The sequence below is a fragment of the Ambystoma mexicanum genome, chromosome 8 (genome assembly GCF_040938575.1).
Source record: "Ambystoma mexicanum isolate Mex_15411 chromosome 8, UKY_AmexF1_1, whole genome shotgun sequence".
In the NCBI taxonomy this organism is placed as follows: domain Eukaryota; kingdom Metazoa; phylum Chordata; class Amphibia; order Caudata; family Ambystomatidae; genus Ambystoma; species Ambystoma mexicanum.
The window spans coordinates 296,805,791-296,828,759 of NC_090929.1; the positions used below are offsets into that span (position 1 = coordinate 296,805,791).

The following is a 22,969-nucleotide window of genomic DNA, read 5'->3' on the forward strand; positions in this document are numbered from 1 at the left end:
ATATGAGCATGGATGCATCCAGCTCTTCCTCATTTTAGGGATAGTCATACAGAATATGAGGTTCAAGACATTTGAAATTCCGAATAGAGGAAGGACTGTCTGTTTTCAATTACTAATTAGGAGGGTTATGCACTGTGATCATTCTTGGGAACCAAATGTCAATGTACATGCTTTACTTCTAATCTGACGTATAAATGATTTCCTTGGAAGCACAGCACCTACACTTGTATTCAAGAAGGGTGTAATGTAACACCCCAGACTGATGCTCACGTTTGCCTGTGTATTGCCAATCCATGAGCCATCGATCTGTCTGATGTCTGCTCTTAATCCCCTTGGCCATGGAGCTCTAAAAATATGGAGCACTTGCCGCAAAATTGTCAGAATTCTTCACCACCCCCATTCATTTGATGCTTTCATGGGATGTTTTGGCACTTTGCGCATGTGCAGTTTACCACATTGTGATGCGTTGCCAGGATATTGCCTCAAACAAATCTTACCCCCATTCCAACACATATTGGAGGATGAAAACAACCATGCCTTGTAGCACATTACACCTCAAACCTCGCCTGAATAAATATGTTCCCTGTTCCGGATTCTATCTGCCTTTTCCTCTTGGTCTTTGATCAGCCTGCCATTTCCTTCCTTGCTTTGATCTTGACCTACTTATTTCTTCTCCTGATGCACTATTACATTTCCCATTTGGCTCTATGGGCTAGTTCTTCCCAATTTGCTGATCCCATTCTGGATTTGGTTGGACTATTAATCCTACCAGTGTTTGAATTACTTCTTAGTCTTACTTTCCTTCAGAAGACAGAGGTCTTGGTTGCACAGAAAATAGCTCCCACCTCTGCTTGCCATTTTCAATGCAGACAGCTGGGGAAGAAGAATTCTATGAGTCATCAGAGCACACATGGTGACTCAAGAAGACCCCATAGAAATAGAGGACCTTGCACCAATAACAATAGGATTCATGACAGTTACTCTAATCAAGCTGTGTAAAACTGAAAAAATAACTTAACATGGACATCAATGGCAAGGGCGTGTGAACACTGTGATGGTTCCTCAAGATTTTCATCACTCCTGAGACTCAGTTAATTTAATATCATCTACATAGGAACATAAGCTTGAATCTAAGCCCTGGATATGTTGTGATGCTGTCGTGTTGTTTACTTTCCCTTCTGGGCTCCGATGTGCTCTTGGGACCAGAGATCCTTCCCGCTGAGTGAGGGGCTCCCAAGAAGTGGCAAACAGATTATACCATTCTTTTCTCCTAGTCCATATGGCATTAGGGTGCCAGGAAAGCACACTGAACAAGCCATACAACCCAAACATCCAAACTATAGGTAGACCTCGTACTTATTCCTGTTGACCAAGCACATTTGGGCACAATTGATTTCTCATGGACAGCACTGCAATCAGAAAGAACCACATTTGGGAGCCAAGCCGTGCTTTGTCATATGGACACTGATGGTTCTGCTCACAAGTTCAGCCGTCTCATTCTGGCTGACTCACAGTCGGAGGACAAAGGCACTTATCATTCACATAAAAGAGGCCAGGGTTCTGCAGTGGGGGTGACAGGCTGGAGCACAAGCTGGGAAGTGAAGTAGTGCCTACTGGAGAGCAGGAGTCAAGGAGGAGCAAAAGCAGAGCGTGACTGAGGCCTGTAAACAGATTGAGGAGAATCTGGAGAACTAGCCCAGCAGGGTGACCCGACAAGAGGAAGGGAATATTGACAATAACAGACCATTGGATGATCAAGAGACACGGAAGGGTGACCTGTGACTGGCAGGTAAGAATGTCACAGCCTGACAAAAAACTAAGGGTGAAGAATGTTGCAGGTATGTGTGTTTTGACATTTTATTTCCACTGACCTAGAAACGTGATCTGCAGCTAGAGGGTCCGAATATCTATGCTGCACCATTACTACAAGCAAGGGGAAGAAATGCTTGGTGCTAGATTATTATTCATCCATGCTGGCACTCTTTGCTTAGATAGTTGTCAGCAAAGAATATCCCATTTTGTTGTAGAAAGACTCACTTTTTCACAGGAATTTATCCCAACCCTATCCGGAACAAAGATAACAAACCTTGTTTGAACCTCAAGTGTGACCTTTTGATCCAATGTCACAGTGTTCAGAGCCACCCAAGCAAGGACTGCTAAAGGAAAAACATGGGGCCACAGTTGGGCCTTCTCTGAAATTACAGATACATCAAACCAATTCCTGCTAATGTATTTTAGCCACTATATTAGCTAGACCTGGACAGATGTACATCCTTTAAAGATTAAAAATCTCTCGCCAGAGTTTAGTCTGAATTGATGGCAGAGGGGGAACTTTGTATTGACCTGAAAATCCAGGAAATATCCAATCTGTACACAGTCTGCTTACTAGTGTTGCCAAAATGGGTAGGACATAGTCTCAGTAAGCAATACTACCTATGGTAAAATTATAGTGGAAGAGCTTCACCACCCTTCGTCTCCCCAACGCAGGATTGTAGATTCAGCACTCCTGGAAGAGTTCAGGTAACCTACAAAAGGTCTCATCTTTTCCCCTCTAGATCCCAGACAAAAAATGCCATAACAAGCTCCTGCCCCCTACAAAACCTCATCAACTAATCTACAGGTCCAAGTTCTAGAGTAGTGCAGTTATTGCATGGTGGTCTGTCCCCAGCTGACATACATGAGAATCTTGACTCAGTGGGACTCTGCAATGGACGTTCTTGCTTTTGTAGGTTTCAACTGCAATAATAAGTTAACATTGATCCTTTTAATGAAGGAATGTTTGTTTGGGATTACCTTGGCATTCTATTTTCTCTGTAGATGCGAAATATTAACATTTACATTTGAAAGTAAATTCATTCACAGGAAAAGTAGACATAGTATTCAACACATTCTGCAACTTGTGTTCAGATTCAAAGTGTTGTAATGCTTGAACAGAATGTGAGGTGTAAATTGAGTTTTTACTACTCTTCATCATTTCATTTCTACGAGCTTGTTTTTTGACAAATGTTAGGCTTAATAAAGTAATTGTTTACTTTTTTCTTAACAACTAGACTGAGAATAATGTTATTAATGGGTTTACTGTGCCTATTGGTGTGCTACTGAGAACCCCCTTCCCTACAGCAGCCCAACAAGCCCTATCCTGCTCAGCTACACTGCCTTGTGAGGCTCTGCTCTGGAAACGGAACTGCTTCCTTACATTGGGTGATGGCCTACACGTCCAAGAAAAAAAGAGAATGACCCTAATATAGGGAGAGATGAGTTACTAGAGGAAGCGGGAACCATAAACAGAAAATGGATGGGGGCATGAGATAAAAGCAGTACCTGTGCAATAATGGCCTCAAAGAGATAGCAGGGTGGGGTGTGGGAGTGCAGGGGGATTTGATAATAGAAAGTTACACAATGGAGTGGTCACCATAAGAGCAAACAAGGGGACTTCTGATCATTAACAGGTACAGGAGGATAGGAAAAGAATTAAAGAATTACATTAGGGAGAGGTAATCCTAAAGATTTAAAGGAGGGAGATAACTCCCCAAATGTTACATGAGAAATATTTGACTTACAAAGGATTGGACGAAGTAGCGGTATCTCTAAAGAGCTATATAAGAATAGAAGTGATCAAAGAGTCACACAAGGTAGCATTAACATTAAAGAGGGGAAGATGGCCCTAAGGAGTTACTTATATGGGCAATGACTCAGTAGAATGAACTGTTCCAGTGAATGGCAAAGCCCTTCTTATTGTTCTTACCTGTTATATTGATAGATATCTGAGCACATCTATCTTGTCTTGCAATGTGTCTCGAGAGACACCTATCCCACTGTCTTCCTCCAACAAACATGCTAGGTAGGTACTATGCCACATCAATAGTGTGCCTTTTTACACTTCCCTGACAAGAGGTGTTTGTGAACTCCACAAGGAAAGTGAGACAATTTAACGCTTCAAAATAGCACATTTTTGTTTCCTCTTGTAGATGAAAACATGCAAGCTTGGTATGTAAGTTTCTGTCACAGCAGTAGCAACAACAAGCAACGCACAGACACATACAAACAACATCAAAGCCAGGGCGGAGAGGGCAGAAACCAGAGTACAAGTGAAACTGAACCAAGAGAAAGACTACAGAGGGACTAGCGAGAAATGTAGACGATTGGGACACCATGAATTGGAGACAAAGTGGTAAGATTTAGGGAAACAAATAAGGACTGTGAAGAGGGGAAATATGATTAATAGAGAGGAGAAGGTGAAAAGAGAACCGAGAGTAACGTACAGATAAATTCATAGAGAAAGAAATAGCAATGAGAGAAAACAGCAGAAGAAAGAGAAGGGTTGGAACCGAAAAAAATAAGGGAAAGAGAACAGAAAGAGAAACGCACACAAAGAGAGAGAGACAAAGAGAAAGGGAGCAAGAGCTCAAATAAAGTTAAGAAGCCAGATAGAAGACTGATTAAGAAATATAAAGTGAGTAAAGAAAGATAAGTTGAGAGCTAGAGGAAGATAGCGAGCAACACATCAAAAGAGATAGATACAAGAGAAAGCATGTACAGTGTGTAAATGTGCAAAGCGAGACAGAGACAGAAAACAAGAACTAGAGAGGGGCAGACTGCGGCAGGCAGAGACACAGATAGACAGATAGGTAGATAGATTCATTAATTGATAGATACATGGATAATGATAAAAATACAGGATGAAAAATCAGAAGCTGGACGCATCAAAGAAGCAGGGGTAGTGAGGAGAAGCGCAATGCATTTTGATGTAGGAGGAAGATTCAAGCACTCCTTGGCTTGGCTGCAAGGAGGAGCTCCCATGGAGGGAATGAATCTGACAGGGAGAAGGCAAGGGTGGAAGGGTTCCAAGGGAAAGCTAATAAATGTCATCAATTCACACACTGAATATTGTAACAGAGAGCAACTCACGGTGAATTTACGCTGGAGACGGACGAGCTGCGAGATACAGCACCTCGACTTTGCTTTACAAAACTGCACATGCAAAAAACAAAAAGTGAGAAGTATAGATATATATCAAATGATAAAGAGACATCGGACGCAGCGAGAGTCAAATGGAAGGAAGGCTTGGCCCTCGCAGGGAGCAGGACCCTCATCCAGCATCATGGGCCCCCGCGAGGCCTTAGGGCAGCGACCAGGGAGAAAATAACTCTTCTGTAAAAACAAACAAAGGCAAATGAAATTCCTATAAAGAAAACAAAGGAACAAAAAGGCACAACTGAAACCACAGGAACATCGTGTACACCACAGACCCCAGCTGTTCATTGCAGGATCTCAACTGAGGGAGCACAGTGCACGGGATCATGATGTCAGCCAACATAGAACCTGGTGGCAATAGTCTCACTGTGGATTTCTCCCTCGAAGGAGGAACAGACCAGAAAGGTTGGGGGGTCAGCCTAAAACTGCATAAAAGTACCCACAGTGGCTCTCACCTCTAGGGCATGTAATACTCTGCCCTGGTCCGGCAGGGTACCTTCGTATCAGAAACAAGCCATGGTCACCCCAAGCTCAGCCAAGCCCCATCTCATCGCAGCCCATACACAAGCTATCCACAGATCAGCATAGTCCCAGCTGAATCTAGCCGTCAGGGCAGCAAACCGCAAATTCACCCTAGCCCCAATCTGTGTACATGTCAGCATATATTCCTGTTTAATGGCATTACATTTAAGACTGGCATCTTATCACTGCATGTATAGGTCAGTCCGCTCCTCGTTTAGCACCTAACTTAGCCAGTTTAGTCTAAACGAGCCCACCTCCCAACTCAATTCAGGGAGAAGGTCGAATGCAACTGATAGTCAATGATGTGCCATATCTGGGTAAACCTGTAGGAAAGGCGTTAAGAGTGGAAACAAGAGAACGAAAAGAAGCATGCGAATACATCCTGGAAAATTACAAAATTTACCAAATCATAAAAATAAATGTTCTTTTGAGCTACCTTACAATGACTCTACCCCTCATCAAATAACTCGGCGTGCTCCTAGGACAAGGAACTGCAAACTCAGCACACAGTCTTGTTAACATTTAGGATGTTACTATTTTTACTTAAACTCGATTTAATTTCCAAGACGTTCGGCCATTTCAACACATACCATAAAAGCAGCAGACATAGTTCAAGCTGGGCGACGATCCCGCCCCCACTTTGCATTCAAATACAGGGATTTAGCCCCTCTTTAGGGAAAGGGACCTTTCTTCTTCGGAAGAAGACGCTAACGTAGGCAATAGCCAGCAACAAAAATAAATAAATCAGTGGATCTGCAACACGACGACTATCCACCAGAGGGCAATAGAGTTCCACCCAAGCAAAACATCAAACCCCACCCTGCAGGACTGGATGCAAGCAATTGTGTAACATACACACAGTATACCATTCTCACTTAAACACACTGAAAGCATGACATTGTAAATCGTACTGCTCTTAGTATGTCCATTTGTTATGGCAGATACGCCCCTTCTTATCAGAGGCAAATCGGGCAATGATCCCTGCTGCCATCATAAACACAAAACTGGATTACTGCAATAGTCTGTTGGTAGGGACCTCCCAGACTAACATAAGAAAATTGCAGGTGATTCAGAACAGCGCTGTACGGACGGTCTGTGGGTTGAAGCGTCTTGCCCATGTCACTGAGGCCTGGAGGTGATTACACTGGCTTCCGGTCCAACATAGGATCCAGTTTAAGGGCCTAGTTATGGTCTTCAAATGCCTCCGTGATGAAGCGCCGCCTTATCTGACCTCAAGAATAAATAGGACCCCTTTTAGACATGTCTTATGCTCTAACAGCACCGCCAGACATTGCTAAGCACGAGTTAACCTTAAGAAAATTGGTGCAGCGAGCTTTAATTTCTGGGCTTGTGCTCTGTGGAATACACTTCCTTCAGATGTTATGGAGAGCACTTCAACTACCGCGTTTAAAAAACATCTGAAGACTCTCCTTTTCGATAAAGAACTTCATTAATGTGTCTCAGTTGCCATGTCTTTTTTTGCCTCCCCTTTTTTGTTTTTTGTTGTCTGTTTTGTGAGTGCCTAGAGGCCTTTGGGCTAGTGGCGCTATATAAACATAATATAGATAGAGAGGTAACACGTTAAACAACCTCAAACAGGGCAAAGTAAGCCTTTAATTGCTTAACATCCATGCGTGAGTTGCCTGATGGTTGCATTTAAAGGCACAGCATTCAGTGAACAGCGTCAGGCATGCAGAGTTTTGCTAGAATCATTGTAGATAACAAGATGCCATGTTCCTGTCTGCCAATGAAAGCGAAACCTTTGCTTGCATCTTCATTTTGAATTGAACCCCACCGCCCCTCAAATGGGGCTGCATTGTGCAAGGTATATAGGAATCATCCCTACTCCTTTCCTGTGCTCACCATATTGTTGAAGGTTGGTTGGCATTATGCCCTTCAGCGTCATCCCTCGCAAAGAATGGTGACGACCTGGATGAGCTCCAAGATGGTAAGTGAATCTGTGAATGATGGGCATCTTTGAGATCTGGCTTAAGTCAATAGGTCACTCCTGCTTCTAGATCATGCCATTACTCTCAGACGCTCTTACTCTTTGCTTGGAATCCTGGAGGCTAACATTAGATATTTGTTACTGAGGATGAGCATAGTGGAAGCATTTTCCGGAGCTCAGATTCCGACGTGCATCCTTCGATAAACAGATAATGGTGACTTTTCAACTCTCCGTTGTCTGCGGTGAATCAATGCCTTAAATGGATTCTGCAGGTCCTCATGTTTTGGAATTAACTTCTGCAATTGTGCATTCCTATGCAAAAAGGACAAACATACTCGTCCTTGGCACTTAAAGATCTCCTCAACTACAATACCTCGGATGACCCGATTTTTCAAAACAAAAAACTAGGACAATTCTTCAAAGTTAAAGATAGAAAAGCGACTTCAAACCTGGAGGCCAGTTATATGACATATCAGAATGGCTAAGCCCACAATATGGTGAGTTTTCTCAATGTCAGTGATTTCAGAGGTCTTTTTTTTTTAACTTCTTTCTGTCTCATTTCGGGTTTATTGCAACCAATGTAGGAACACTATAAGGGAAACATCTACACAGAGCACCCGCTACAACCTACCCAGATCGTGCTCCACTTCTACCTACTGACAACATGCTGGTTGGCTCACCATACACACCCGCTCCCTTTTCAAGTTCCTTCTTCTAGCATAGAAAGCCATTAATGGTCTTACTCCTCAGTATCCATTTGATTGTATCTCAGTTTACTCATAGTCTTGTTCCATGTGACTCGACTCTGCACCCAACCTCACCTTCCCATACCCTCCGTAAGCCTCCACTCGCTTCTGCTCTACCGCCCTACTCACTCTGTTCCACTTGAACTCACGGCCCATAACAATCAAAGACAGTCCAACTGTGGATCTCTTCAAAGCTTGCCTCAAACATCATTTACTTGCTAAAGAGGGACCTCCCCCTACCCTCAATCTCAACCTCCCTACCTGACCCCACCACTCCCTACAGTGACGCTTAATAATGCAATTTTCTTTATTGAAATAGTACTCTGCTTTAGTTTAAAGACCTTGCCCCTTAGGTTAATGTTACCTTTGTAAGTAACCTGTTTTCATATAATTTCTTTATATATTGTTTGTTTTGTTCCCGGAATATAACCTACTTTTTTACACCCCCACACACTGGCTCACCACTTGTTTTGATCTTTATGCCATTGCGCAGGTCCCTTTTCTAGGAAGGCCTCTACACTCTGTAAAAGTGCCGTTGTGAGTATAAATGGACATCCCTGTCCTTCAAATACATACAAATACAAAAAAGATATGGGGTCTTCTTCTACAGAGTTCTGAGGTGCACTAATGACGTTGTACCTTGCTGGGAGCACATACACTGCATGGGTGTGCATGTATCTCTTCTATTCTTTCCTCTCTGTGAGCCCATCCTTCTTGTTGTCTTTAACTCCTTCCTCTCCTTGAGCCCATCCTTCATGTTATTGTCTTATATTCCTTCATCTCCTTGAGTCCATCCTTCATGTTATTGTCTTCTATTCCTTCCTCTCATTGAGTGCATCCTTCATGTTATTGTCTTTTATTCCTTCCTCTCCTTGAGCCCATCCTTCATGTTATTGTCTTTTATTCCTTCCCCTCCTCGAGTCCATCCTTCATGTTTTTGTCTTCTATGCCTCTCTCTGCTTGAGTCCATTCTTTATTTTGTCTTCTATTCCTTCCTCTCCTTGAGGCCATCCTTCATGTTATTGCCTTCTATTCCTTCCGTTCGACTTTTTACATCTTTCCAAACACCCCAGTACTCTCTTTTGATTTTTTTCATATCTTTAACCTTCTGTTGTTCTGGTAGCAAAACAAGCAGCTTACGTTACCTTTTCTGTCCCTCTTAGGGGACCTTTACTGCAGCTGGGACTGAACCATCAGAAGAGGAGCAGTATGATATGGGTCTAGCTTAAAAGCCTTTTAACTAAAGCTGGGACATGTCACTGACGTTTGTTTGGACAGGGGGACGTGGTGTGGAAAATTTGGACACTCCCCCCCCAAACTTGAACATCTGTTATCTGTTCACACAAGCGATGATCATGTTGCGATATGTGCGCTATATTAAGAATAATTCTCTTACATGCAGCCTTCTGTTCCTACAGTTGCGCCCAGGGTCAGAGCTTTAAGAGAAATGAGAAATTGAGGGACAGATTTTTGAAATAAACCAGGCAGGCCACGAAGGAGCTGGTGGGGGCCGGCTGGAGTTAAACTCTGATGATTTGGCTGTTACTCTAAGCATATTAAACACACAGGCTCCCCAAGCAGTCTCTGTAGCACAGTTGGTTAGTGGTATTTGACTGTAAACGGAAGGTCGCTGGTTCCTGCGCACCCAGGGATTTGTGGCAATTGGGTTAAGGCAAACTCTTATAACATTTATTTGGTGTCTATCAATTAAAGTATTTGGTAGATTTGTTGGCTAAGTCAATGCATTTGCAGCTAAACCTGACCCTCGCCCCAAAACCTGGACAGGGTTTTTAAATAAAAACTCATGGGACAGGGCACAGACCAGCCAATTCTAAGACAGTCATGGCAAAACCGGCATGTCTGGTTACCCGGAGCAGGACTCTAACAAGGAGCTGTGGCCTGATAAGTGAGCTGGGGGGCCTACTAAGGCGGTGGCGAATGGCTTAGGCATGGACCGCCTGTCCCAAACAAGCATACCTTTTTTTTTGGAGGGGCTGCAAAATTTGGAAACAGCGACCTGCGCTACATCATGAGGGCATGCAAACATGTATTTTGTGCCACTCACACTGCCTGCCATCTATTCCAGATTTTCCCCTTTCTTACCAGATGTCATATTTAGTCTTTAGCCACCTACAATTTCATGTCCCCGCAGCCACCCGATTCTTCGCATTGTCTCCTTATGCCTGTGATTTTCCCATTCACTTTTCTGAACCTAGCCGCCTGGGACCCGAGCCTTCGTGGAAACGGTAAGTTACTTTTCAAATGGCACAAAACATGGATGGTAGCAGCCACCCGACCCACGAGTTTCCTGGAACGTGTTCACTAGCTAACTAACTCATGCCGAGCCATGCGTGTGAAATCCAGCAGACACAGGAGAAATTGGGTCAGATGCTCGGGCTGCTGCTGGCTATTCAGGGAGGGGAGCCCTGGCGGAGCCCCGGCTCGGGAACAGCATTAGGAGACTGCCAGCGCTCTTCCTGGCGCAACCCCAATCCACTTAAAGCCCTGCCCAAAGCTACAGCAACATCTGAATTTGCCACTTCCCCCAAAAAAACACCATGTATAACGCAAATAGGGATTGAGCCTTTGGAATCAGGATGACGTTTAGATCTGAGGATCAAGTAAGCAGGTGAAGGAGGCTTCTCCCATTTCTGCCAAGACACCCCTATGTTAGGCACATATCAGAATCTCGCATCAACCAATAATGTATCACTTTCGCACACACACTATCAAAAACGTGGGCCAAACCACCAATTAATCGAAGCTTTTCAGGGTGCCAAGGCAACAAGCCTATTGATATCAAGTTTCAGTGAGAACATTGAAATTAATGTCTTTCCCCTCCTTTACATTTTGCCTTTTCTAGTGGCACTCAAGAGAAATGGCAGGCTCTAAAATTCCTGTGATATGCCCAAATTCCACAGCACTGCCATGTCATATCTGTAAATACCTATGGAGGGGGACATTCTACTACGATCCAGGGGTACATCTTGGGCTTTCGGGAAATCATAGTTGATGTCATAGTTGGGTGTAGGTTGAATGTAATTGACTGTCACACTAGAACCTGCTTCTTGGATCCAGACAAGCCCTTGAATCAAACAACAAGCCCTTGAATCAAACAATTCTTGTGGAATCGTACCTGCCATTATATCAACTATGCTTGTGGGAATAGTCCAACAGGCCCGTAGAGCAAGGACATGCACCTTTGACTCACATAGGAGTGTAACTGAGCTCATACCCACGTGATTTACAAAGCTTGAATTGATGGCACCGGACCGACAGGTCCAGAGCTGCTACGTTACTGGCACAGATCAAGCATTACTGAGTGCCGACTTGTCAGGCTCAGCAGTGTTTCAACGTGTTTAAAATGTGATGTGTGTGAACTCAGCTCCTTTTATGTTCTTCTTGCATGTATGGCAGCACTGATCTGCAAAAGTGACCTTCAGCAGCGTTAACCACACTAGGCTACCTGCTCTTTAGTTTCACTGTATTCAAATGGCTTTTCATAGCTCTCCTGGAAGGATGTATGTCTTTACTTTGCTAGCATTCACTTCGCTAGCACTTACTTTGTCACATTTACTTTGCCAGGCATTTATTTTCTCCACATTGACTTCGCCAAGCATTTACTTTGTGAGTGCAGGGGGTGACCAGACCCCCTGCACCGCCCTTCTTATCTACCACATATTTTTCCCCCTCCTATCCCTGACCCCAAACCTAACCGTACGCTATCTCTAACCACATCCATTACCATCTTCATAATGTGATGATGCAGACAAAGTAAAGACATGGCAAAGTAAAGGCATGACAAAGTAAAGGCATGACAAAGTAAAGGCATGACAAAGTAAATGCTAACAAAGTAAAGGCATGACAAAGTAAATGCTAACAAAGTAAAGGCATGACAAAGTAAAGGTATGACAAAGTAAAGACATGGCAAAGTAAAGGCATGACAAAGTAAAGGCATGACAAAGTAAAGGCATGACAAAGTAAATGCTAACAAAGTAAAGGCATGACAAAGTAAAGGCATGACAAAGTAAAGGCATGACAAAGTAAAGGCATGACAAAGTAAAGGCATGACAAAGTAAATGCTAACAAAGTAAATGTCTGGCGAAGAGAATGTTTGACAAAGTAAGTGTATATGAGAAGGCCAGACTTGTAAAGAACCCTGGTGAACATAAAGGATCTTTCACAAGTGCAATATCAGCCACCTGTAGAATGAAGGGGCACCAAGTCGCACACCACATGCCACACGACAGAAGCCAACTCTGACACATCTCAGGCCGTGTTTGTTTACATCTAGCTTTTCAATCCCACCTTTCCAGCTTACAATTCATATGTCACCAGTGACAGGAAGAGCCCCTTATGTTGTCTATTGCCAGTAAGTGGCACCTACCTTATAATCTGAAAGTGCCTGCTCTCTTTGTCCTGGCGCCATCCACTTGCTCAGAAAATAGCACAGATGTGCTTGCTTTGCATGTACACAATTATAAACTCAACTCGGATAACCAGAGGACAGGTACAAGGGACTCCAAAGTGTAGCAGTCACATGAGAGTTCAGGCTGGACCACCAGTGGTGCTCTTAGGCCAGCAAGCATCAATGGCTAATGAGGAAACAGGGTCTGTGGTTGAGGAAGAGCTTTCTAGGGGGGTAATTACTCCTGTATGACCTATAGATTTGGGCTGACTTCTTTGGTAGTCAAATGTCACGGTGTGGAGCGAACACAATCTTTCTATTTAAACCAAAGGTTTAAAAAAATCGATTTAGAAAGACCCTCAGAGACAGCTTGGAACACTCTTTCTAAATAAAACTGTCATGCCCTGGACTCATACGAGTTCACGGAGGGGCTGACATGCGCAGCCAATCGGAAGAACAAAGTTGCAGGTGCCCAAGATAAGTGGTGTGTGTCTGTCTGCATGTATGTATGTATGTATTATTGCGTGTCTGTGTGAGGGAGGAGGGGGACTGTCCGTGGTGGTTAATGGAGGGGGCAGAGGATAAGGTATTTACCTCCACGGAGCACCCCTTTCCCTGCAATCCCCACCAAAGACACACAAACACGCAAACATGCCTGTGGTGGGGATTGCAGGGAAAGTTCAGGGCGGGGAAGGAAGGTGGCGGGGAAGGAAGGCGGCGGGGAAGCAAAGGGGGTTATATAAAATATCCCACAAGCACAGGAGAGAGTGGGGGTGAGGGGCAGGGGATCAGCTTCCGTGGAGGTGTTTGGTGATGGGGGTGGCTGAAACCCCCCAGAAATGTCATATTTCCGCAATTGAAGGCTGCACAAAATTGGCTGAAACAATGTCATCCATGGATTGGGTGGCTTGGTGGTAATGCTCCAGTGTTGTGTGGATGTTGTGGAGACATGTGGTGGGCATATTGAGTAGAATTACCATGGCACGGCATTTGGATTGGGAAGGTCTGTGTTGGGTGGTATTACCCAGTTTGAATTATGGATGAGTAGTATGGGGTAGGTGGTGTACATTCAGTATGATCATTTGATTCATAATGGTTGAGTCATATTACCTCAGCATTATCTATTAATGAAGGGGTTGGGTTATTTTGTGGTACTATCAAATGATCTCAGGATTAGGCGAGGGTCAAATGAACATGCTTTATTGAAACTCATACGTCAGTAGATTAAAGGAAATGTTACATCAGTTGTAAGATGTAACTATGATCTATGAATGGGCTATGGTTTTGCAAGATGATTACTCCCTTGGGGAGAAGGAAAGATGATTTAAATGACAATTCTTCAGTATTTTACAAGTAAGTGCTTGAGTATAACTTCAGTAAAAACAATGAATGGATTGGGGTGAATTAGGTTGCAGCATACTAGAATGATCTGTAGAGAAATCACTCTGTTTGAGATTTTGATTAAAGCAGTTAATAAAACAGAATCTACAGTATGTCGAGGGGGAAATACTTTGACATAACCCACAGATGTAGGAGGCTCAATGATTGTTGGTGTCCTAAAAGTAGGTACAGCAGAATATGGATTGGGTGGTAATATTCTGCAATGATCTATGAACCCCTCTGATGTCTCCCCTTTTTGTGGCATAAGTTCCTGTTTCTTTAATCAAGTCATGATCACACACATGCGACAAGAGCCACCTTTGCCCATGACTAGCCTTCCAAAAAGCCCCTGATTCCCTGTCCAACCTGTGCCTTTGAACTGCTAAAACAGGCTTCTCTATAATCAGGTGCCAAGGTTCTCAAAGCTATGGTTACAGTTCTCTGCTCCAAAATACCTTTCACCCCGTCCTTCATAGAATAAGATCCTAACAGAACGTTTTACGTTCCCAGAGGCATGACCAGTAAACACTGTAGATTAACTGTCCTAATTCTCTGGTTAAACATTCCAATGAGACCAATTAATCGGCCCATGGTCACCTCCCAATTTGTTTATTCTGAACTCTGGAAATCTCTGATTCAGACGTTTTCATTTTATATTAGTGAACCATTCCCGGAAAGGCACATAGGTAGCAAAGTCTTCAAAATCCATTATTATACAACCTTGAACACTTCAATATCAACATACTACAATACCTCACCCATGCACCAATCCCCACCCCACCATATTCAACCTATTCTGAACCTGCTGTTGAAATCTTGAAGTATAGAATCCCTTATGTGACAGGCCTAGGTTCATGACCCTGTCAGGGGGTACCCGTCTCACTCTGAGGCAAGAGGCTCACCAGGACAGAAGCCAAGCCAGGCCTGGTCAAGTTTTGGGAAGTGGGTGTTGGGGGGAAACCCCTAAACTCCACATGTGCCAAATATGTCTCAACCAGCACCTCTCTGTGTCCCAATGCCTCCCGATATATTTTATGGCCACAGTTCTCTCTCTGCTATTAACTCTGACTCCTATAATACACCTGGGAGCAGCCAAGAACCCCGGACCGGAACCAGACAAACAGAAACCCGAGATGCAGCAATTAATACCCACTGTGAACCGGCACCACAACCCAACAGCGTCCAGCACCTCAGAAAAACACAGAACTCACCAAAACAGCAGAAAAATGAACTTCCAGGAAGTATAGGTGAGATATTTGTGAGAGAGAGCGGTACCAGTTGTGTGTAGTGTAGTGTACTGTAAGAAAGGGGGGTGTATAGAAGGTTGGAGAGAAAGAAATAAATAGGGCTGAGGTTTAGCGGAGTAAGGATAGTAGATAGCATGAAAGGGAGTGAGTGTTGGGAGAGAGTGAGGGTAGCAGAGAGGAGTGTATGAGTGGGGTGCAAGGAGAAGGGGGTATGAGAGAAATGGGGAGGGGTGAGAATATTGAGAGTGAGCTTAGTGGAAGTATAAGCAGGGCCATATCCCTACATTTGGGGAAGAAGATGGGAGTAGTCAGAATGAGAGAGTAGTAGTAGTGTGAAGAAGGGACGGTAGTAGTAGTACTAGTAGTGTGGAGTGTGAGAGTGGAAGTAGTGCACAGAGGGGAGAGTAGTAATAGTGCAGAGAAAATAGTAGTGTGAGGCAGGGAGTAGTAGTTCAGAGCAGGGGATTCGTAGTAAGGAGCTGAGAGAACTAAGATCGAAGAGGAGGCAGTAGGAGAGAAAGACAGAGAAAATGAAGAAAGCAAGGTCGGAAGTAGAAGGTCGATGAGTTGGACAGAGGAGATAAGGGGAGGATGAGAGCAGTAAGGAGATAGAGTGGGGCTTCAACCACCCTTTAGAACTAACGATCTGTAGTGTAGGGACAGCTAGGAAGTCGCTGAGGGAGCTTAGACAGTCGGCATTCGGGGAGCCATCAATAGTCAGGCAAGTTATAGACAGCAGGGATACCATGCCCTAGAGACTAACCTGGGATAGGGGGGCGATGGGGGGACAAAAGTAGACAAGAGAGAAGGACAAGCCTAACATCACTCCCCAAACCCATTTTCTAGCCGGGTGCGCTACATTAAAGAGCCTGTCTATCGTTTCATTGAGCCATCAGAAACTTCCTTACCTGAAGCTGAGTTTTGAGAAACAAAAAAAATTAAAACCACTGAAGTCTCTGGGAGTTGTTAAGGCCACCTGTGACACGCATGAAAGCCTTTCTGCCTTCCCTGGTGTGGCTTGTCTTGGGGACAATGTTTGTTATCTTTACCTGTAGCATGTCACCACAGTTTAGATGGGTTAGGTTGTCATTTTCTACAAATGGCTGTAGTCTGATTGCCCTACCACCCGTAAAATAAGAACGTGAAACAATTGGTTAGATGTTAGAGGGAGTCTTCGCCTGAATGATTTAGGCTAAAGTACACCAATTTGATTTATGGACTAGGGAATCTTAAAGCTTCAGTGCAATCTAGCAATAAGATGAAAGGCAGACTTAAGTGGCAGTTTATGGGGACATCTGGTTAAAATACTCCTGAATTATCAATGAAAATGGGCAAGACGGGGTGGATTAGATGACAATATCCTATGAACTGAGTTGGGTACTGAGTGGAAATGCTTCATCCCACAGACGGCAGTGGTGATTTGTGACAACCTTTCTGTACAATCTATTGCTGAGAGGTCAAACAAGAGTCTTAATGATAAAATAGTAGCATTATTAAACAGTTTTAAGGACAAGTTACTTACCTGTAACTGTTGTTCTCCAGCATGGGTCTGGCATGGATTCACATGCTCATGAATATTCCCCGTCGTCAGGCAGGGAATCCTCGGTATAGAAAAAATCAGTATCAGTTTCGTTTCTGATCTTTCTTTCTCAGTAGTAACCAATCACTGGTCTCTGGGTCATACTGCCCCCAGCCAATGACTGCCCTCTCCCTAAGCCCCGCCCCTGGCAGCCATCCTCAGATTTGGTAGCACGTGAAGTGGCAGTATGACCAAGTGAAGAGCCGCAGAGGGTTAGGCGGGAGGGTTTGCATGTGAATCCATGCCAGACCCATGCTGGAGAACAACAGTTACAGGTAAGTAACTTGTTCCTTCTCCAGCATGGGGTCTGGCATGGATTCACATGCTCATGAATATAAGAATACATAGCAGTATACATATGCACAACCACGGGAGGTGGCACAAGGCTCAATATCAAGCCATACAACAACTCAACATTAAGCAACTCTTACCTCCTCACCAGGCTCACCTTAGGCGAACAGGTTGCGCAGCACTGCCTGGCCGACTCTGGACTCCTCCCTGAAATCCCGGTCGACGCAGCAGAATCTCGTGAAGGTGTGCATCGACCTCCACGTAGCAGCCCTGCAGATGTCGAGCAGGGGCACACCAGGCAGGAACGCCGTAGTAGCAGCGATCGCTCTGGTCGAATGGGCTCTCGGACGGCCAGGCAGCGGTCGGTTAGCCAACCGGTGACAGTGCATGATGCAGCCGGAGAGCCATCTGGAAATGGAAGTCTTCGAGAGAGCCTTGCCTTGATTCACAGGTCCAAAGCTCACAAACAGCTGTGACGTCTTCCGAAAACTCTTCGTGCGGTCCACGTAGAACTTCAGCGCTCTAGCCACATCCAGCGAGTGCAAAGTCCTCTCAGCCGGCGACGAAGGCGACGGGAAGAAAACTGGCAACACCAAGGGCTCGTTTAGGTGGAAGTCCGACGGCACCTTGGGCATGAAAGAAGGGTGCGTCCTCAGCACCACCCTCGTGTCGTGAAAAGTCAAGTATGGAGGCTTGCAAGACAGGGCCTGGATCTCTCCCACTCGTCGTGCAGAGGTGATGGCCACGAGGAATGCTGTCTTCCACGACAGAAACTTCAACGGCACTGAATGCATAGGCTCGAATGGGGCCCCCATGAGCCTAGTTAGCACCACGTTGAGCTTCCACGCCGGGGCAGGGGCCTTCACCGGTGGGAATGATCGGAACAGTCCTTTCATAAATTCCTTCACCAGACGATGAGACCACAAGGACGCCCGTCCTGTAGTTCTGGTGTAACGAGAGACGGCAGCCAGATGTACCTTGATGGAAGCGTGAGATAGGCCAGCCTTGGTCAAAGACAGTAGGTACGGCAATACTTGAGGGGCCGTAATCCGCAGAGGGTTAATCTTCTGTGCACGGCACCAGACAGAGAACCTCTTCCATTTGTGTCCGTAGCACTTGAGAGTTGAGGATGCCCTGGCCTTTGCAAGAACCTCTCTGCAGTCGGCCGGGATGTCGTATCCTCCAAACTCTAGTGCTGCAGGAGCCAGGCCTGCAAGTTCAGCGACTCTGGTTCGTGATGAAGAATGGCACCTCCTTCTCTGGAGAGAAGATCCGCGTCCGTCGGCAGCTTGACTGGTGTGGACGCTGACAAGTCCAGAAGGTCCGGGAACCAGATCTGCCTTGGCCACGCCGGTGCGACGAGGATCATCCTGCACCGGGACCTCTTGAGCTGGTTGACGAGCCGGAGTTGCAACGGCAGGAATGCATAAAGGAACAGGCCGTCCCAGGGGAACGAGAAAGCATCGCCCATGGTCCTCGGTTGGGGAAACCTGCTGGCGAACCTCCGGCACTTGGAGTTTGCCGCCGTCGCGAAGAGATCGATCTGGGGTTCGCCCCATCGTCGGAAGAGTCGGTACACTTGATCCTGGCGCAGTTCCCACTCGTGGCACGAGCGCAGCTCCCTGCTGAGTGAGTCGGCGATGGTGTTTTTTATCCCTGCCAGATGAAAGGGTACCAGAAACATCCCTTGGGCGACGGCCCAATGCCACAGATCCTGGGCTTCCTTGGACAGGGCAGGGGATCTGGTTCCGCCCTGCTTCCGAATGTAAAACATCGTGGTGGTGTTGTCAGTGAAGATCCTCACCACCTTGCCCTTGAGGGACGGAAGGAAGGACCTGAGGTCCCAGAACACTGCGCGGAGCTCCAAGATGTTGATGTGGAGAGTCTTCTCCTCCGAGCAGCAAAGGCCTCTCGCGTGGAGACCCCCGGTGTGCGCTCCCCAGCCTTCCAGGGAGGCATCCGTCATCACCGTCACCTCGTGGGCCGGGGCTAGGAAGCCTGTTCCCGCTGTCAGATGAGCGCGGACACCACACCATCGTATCGCCTGACGGAACGCTTCGTCGAGCGCGATCCTGCCCTCGAAGCTACCCGTCGTCTGGATCCAGTGGGCGTTGAGGAATTCTTGCAAGGGCCGCATCCGAAGTCTGCAGTGGGACACCAGATAAATGCAGGAGGACATCATTCCGAGGAGGGACTTGATAGACCTCACTCTGGCCACGTCCGTGGCCAGTAGATGTTGCACCTTTCCTAGGATGGTCCTTATCCTTTCCTCCGACGGTGAGGCCCGCCGCGCCACTGTGTCGAGCTGTGCTCCCAGAAACAGGGCGACTTGCGACGGGACGAGGTGGGATTTTGGAAAGTTGATGGAGAACCCCAGGTCCGTGAGCAGCTGGACGGACTTCGCAGTGTGTTCCACGGCGAGCTCCCTTGTCCTTGCCCGTATGAGCCAGTCGTCCAGGTAGGGGTAGACATGGATCCCCTGCAGGCGCAGCCGCGCCGCCACCGGTGCTACGCACTTGGTGAACAACCTGGGTTCCGATTTTAATCCGAATGGGAGGGCCTTGAACTGGTAGTGCCGCCCTTTGACCACGAACCTGAGGAACCTTCGGTGCCTCTTTAGAATAGGGATGTGGAAGTAAGCATCCTCCAAGTCCAACGACGACAGGAAATCGCCCTCCTCCAGCTGTCCTAGCACATGCTGGAGGGTGACAATCCGGAACTTTTGTGCCTTGATGTATTTGTTTAGTCGTCGCAGGTCCAGGATGAGACGCCATCCTCCTGTCTTCTTCCTCACGAGGAAGTATCTTGAGTAAACTCGGGAGCCCCGAAGCCTCTTCGGGACGAGCTCGATGGCACCTTTCCTGAGCATCGCCCGTACTTCCAACAGCAGTTGAAGGACGTGATTTTCCTTCCTGGCCACGGGAGGAATGCGGGGGCACCTCTTCTGGAACTCGAGGGCGTGCCCCCGGGCCAGGCCGTCCAGCACCCAACGGGCGGTGGAGATGGACTCCCACACGCCGACGAACTTCGTCAGCCGGCCTCCCACCGGGGTGCTTCGGCGGGGGCCCAGACCCGACGGACGGTTCAATCTTGCTTGGAGGCCGGTTTGCCTCCTTTACCACCTTGGCGACGACGGCGGGATCCACCTGACTTGCCGCGTCCCCTGTAGGCCTCCTGCAACGAAGACCTTGCCGCTTGACGGTAAGTAGAGGAGCTGCTGCCGGCTCCCTTGGAGGCACCCTGTCTGCCTCCGGAGCTCCGAAAGGACGTCCGTCGCTGTTGGAGCACACCCAGTGCACGGGCCGTCTCCGTGTCCGTCTTGATCGCCTGAAGGGATTCATCAACCGCCTTGCCAAAAAGGTGGCTCCCATCGAAGGGCCTGTCCAAAACCTTGGTCTGAACGTCCTGGATGGAAATCCGTCGCCTTGAGCCATCCTCGTCGTCTCAGGCAAACGCCGTTGCCCAACTGACGGAAACCGGTGTCGGCGATGTCCGTAGCCACCGTAATGGCGTGGTCCGAGGCAATCTCACCTTCCTGCAAGATTTCCAGGGCCTCAGCCCTCTTGGCATCTGGAAGGAAGTCCAACAGAGGGGCGATCTTGAACCACAACTCCCTGTCGTAGCGGGCTACGATGGCTAGGGCGTTGGCCGCCTTGATGGTCGTCGCTGCAGATGAGATTACCCGTCATCCCATCGCATCCAGCTTCCTACCCTCGCAGTCAGGAGGGGAGGTTGAAGTCGAGGCGGATGCCCCCCCGCTTTTTTCTTGGCCGCCGCCGAAACGACCGAGTCCGGGGTAGGTTGCGCCCTAAGGCACAAGGGGGCAGCGTCGGGGACCCGGTACTTCTTCTCGTACCGGTCCCTCTTCGCAGGAGCCGTGGCAGGGTTCTTGAGGAGGGCGAGCCCCTCATCCCAGATGTCATCAAGAAGCGGTACGGCGAGGACCGTCTTCCTTTTAGCCTCGCGCCACTGGTAAAGGAACCCCTCCTTCTTCTTTTCCTTGGGGCAGAGCTGGAAGAGCTCGGATGCCCTGGAGATCATTGCATGGAAGGATCCAATCTCGTCGGGCGGGGACGCCCGGGCAAGGGGCGACAGGGGACACGTCCCGTCGTCGCCTCCGTCGTCATCCGTACCCGTCGTAGTCATGTCCATGCCTGTATCATCCCCGTGGGTAGTGGACCGGGGGGAAGGCAGAGAAGGCCGCAGAGGTGGGAGAGGAGGCCTAGGATGCGTCCTCCTCCTCTTAAGCGGTGGGCTCCCCGAAGGTCCTGGCTCCAGTTCCTCCGTCGGGTCTGGCTCAGGCATCCCCGTCGGGGAAAGGGGCAACCAAGTCCTTATCTCCAAGCATAAGGACTGGATGGCTGACAAAATGGCCGCCGAGGTGTCCTGTGGCGCAGGAAACGACGGGAGCGAGGGCTCTTGAGGAGCTTCGTCTGCGTCACCGTCGCCCTCGTCGTCGCCCTCGTCGGGATCCCTCCCGATGGGCTGGGCCTCCTCCACGACTTGGATGAGCTCCTCTTCAGAGGTCGTGTCCGTATCCACGACGGCCACCACACCCTCCCCCCCCTTTCCAACGAGGACTTCGTGGGGGTCTTCTCGATGGGCCTGAAAGACGACTCCCTCCGCGGTGGCAGGGAGACTCTGGTACCTGAGGGCGCCTCCACTGGCGTAGCCTCCACAGGCTGAGCCAGGGCCGCGGCGACATCCTCAATCGAGGTCTTAGCAGGGTGAATTAAGGCCAACGTCACGTTCTGTACGCCTGGGGCCTTCACCTTGGGGAGAGGGTCCGAGCCTCGCTCCCCCTCTGCCGGAATCTTCGAGATCGACCGGGGCCTCTCCAGAAGCTTTGCCGGGTTCTCGGACTTCCTCTTACCCAAGCCAGAGCGTTGGCTCGTGGTCGATGGCGCCGGGGAGGGTGCGCCCTGCCTGGCAGCCAAGGAGCCCGACCGTTCGGCGCTCCCGGTGCCCACGGACTCACGATGCTTAGCCTTTTGTTGGGCCCCCGTCGCCGGAGCACCCTCACAGGACTTAGAAGACCGCTCGGACTTCTTCTTCTTCTTCTCGCCTGGCGGGCTCTTACCTTCCAGCCAGTTGGCGAGATGGAGGTGGCGATCCTTCATGGTCCGTTCCGACATGTTCCCACAAAACACGCAGTCCTTTTCCTTGTGCGTCTTGTCCTCATGGAGACAGTAGAGGCATAACGAATGCTCGTCCTCCTTGAAAACGTTCTGAAGCTGGCATCCAGGGCAGGTCCTGAATAGCTTCCCGGCCGTCGAGCTCCCTTTCTCCTGGGCCATGTCCGGGGTAGGCCTCGGAACTTCTGGAATCCTCCAAAAGCGCAACTCGACGGAATCTTCACCGTTGAGGGGCGTAGAAACTCCGAAACGGATCCCCGTTGATCGGAAGTAGAAACGGTGGAGCTTGAGGCTCTATTTAACTGAAAAAATGAGAAAATCTCCTGAAAAAGCGCAAAAACGCAGCAAAAGCTCGAGAGCTAAGCACGAGGACTCCCAACACTTGAACGTGCGGTAAAAATCTGAGGATGGCTGCCAGGGGCGGGGCTTAGGGAGAGGGCAGTCATTGGCTGGGGGCAGTATGACCCAGAGACCAGTGATTGGTTACTACTGAGAAAGACAGATCAGAAACGAAACTGATACTGATTTTTTCTATACCGAGGATTCCCGGCCTGACGATGGCGAATATTCATGAGCATGTGAATCCATGCCAGACCCCATGCTGGAGAAGTGTGGGGCTTAAGTGTGTGGTTTTACTCCATTATATTCAATGGAGGATGGGGGTGAAGATACATTAGTGAGGTGGTATAATGATTGCGCAGAGGGTTGACATCTGTGGCAATGTTGCAGTGCATTAGTA

At 47.7% G+C, this 22,969-nt stretch overlaps 1 protein-coding gene across 5 annotated transcripts in view; it reads right to left on the reverse strand.

Moving 5' to 3' along the window:
- The window catches only part of CACNA1B (calcium voltage-gated channel subunit alpha1 B), a 2,298,664-nt gene that overhangs the window by 655,002 nt on the left and 1,620,693 nt on the right, over positions 1 to 22,969 (reverse strand). For 3 of the 5 annotated variants that reach the window (XM_069609696.1, XM_069609697.1, XM_069609699.1), the window contains exon 19: positions 4,909 to 4,971. The exons of the other annotated variants lie outside the window; for them this stretch is intronic. In XM_069609696.1, coding sequence (XP_069465797.1) covers positions 4,909 to 4,971 — 63 coding nt within the window. The remainder of the gene's footprint in view (positions 1 to 4,908; positions 4,972 to 22,969) is intronic. 5 annotated transcript variants of the gene reach the window in all.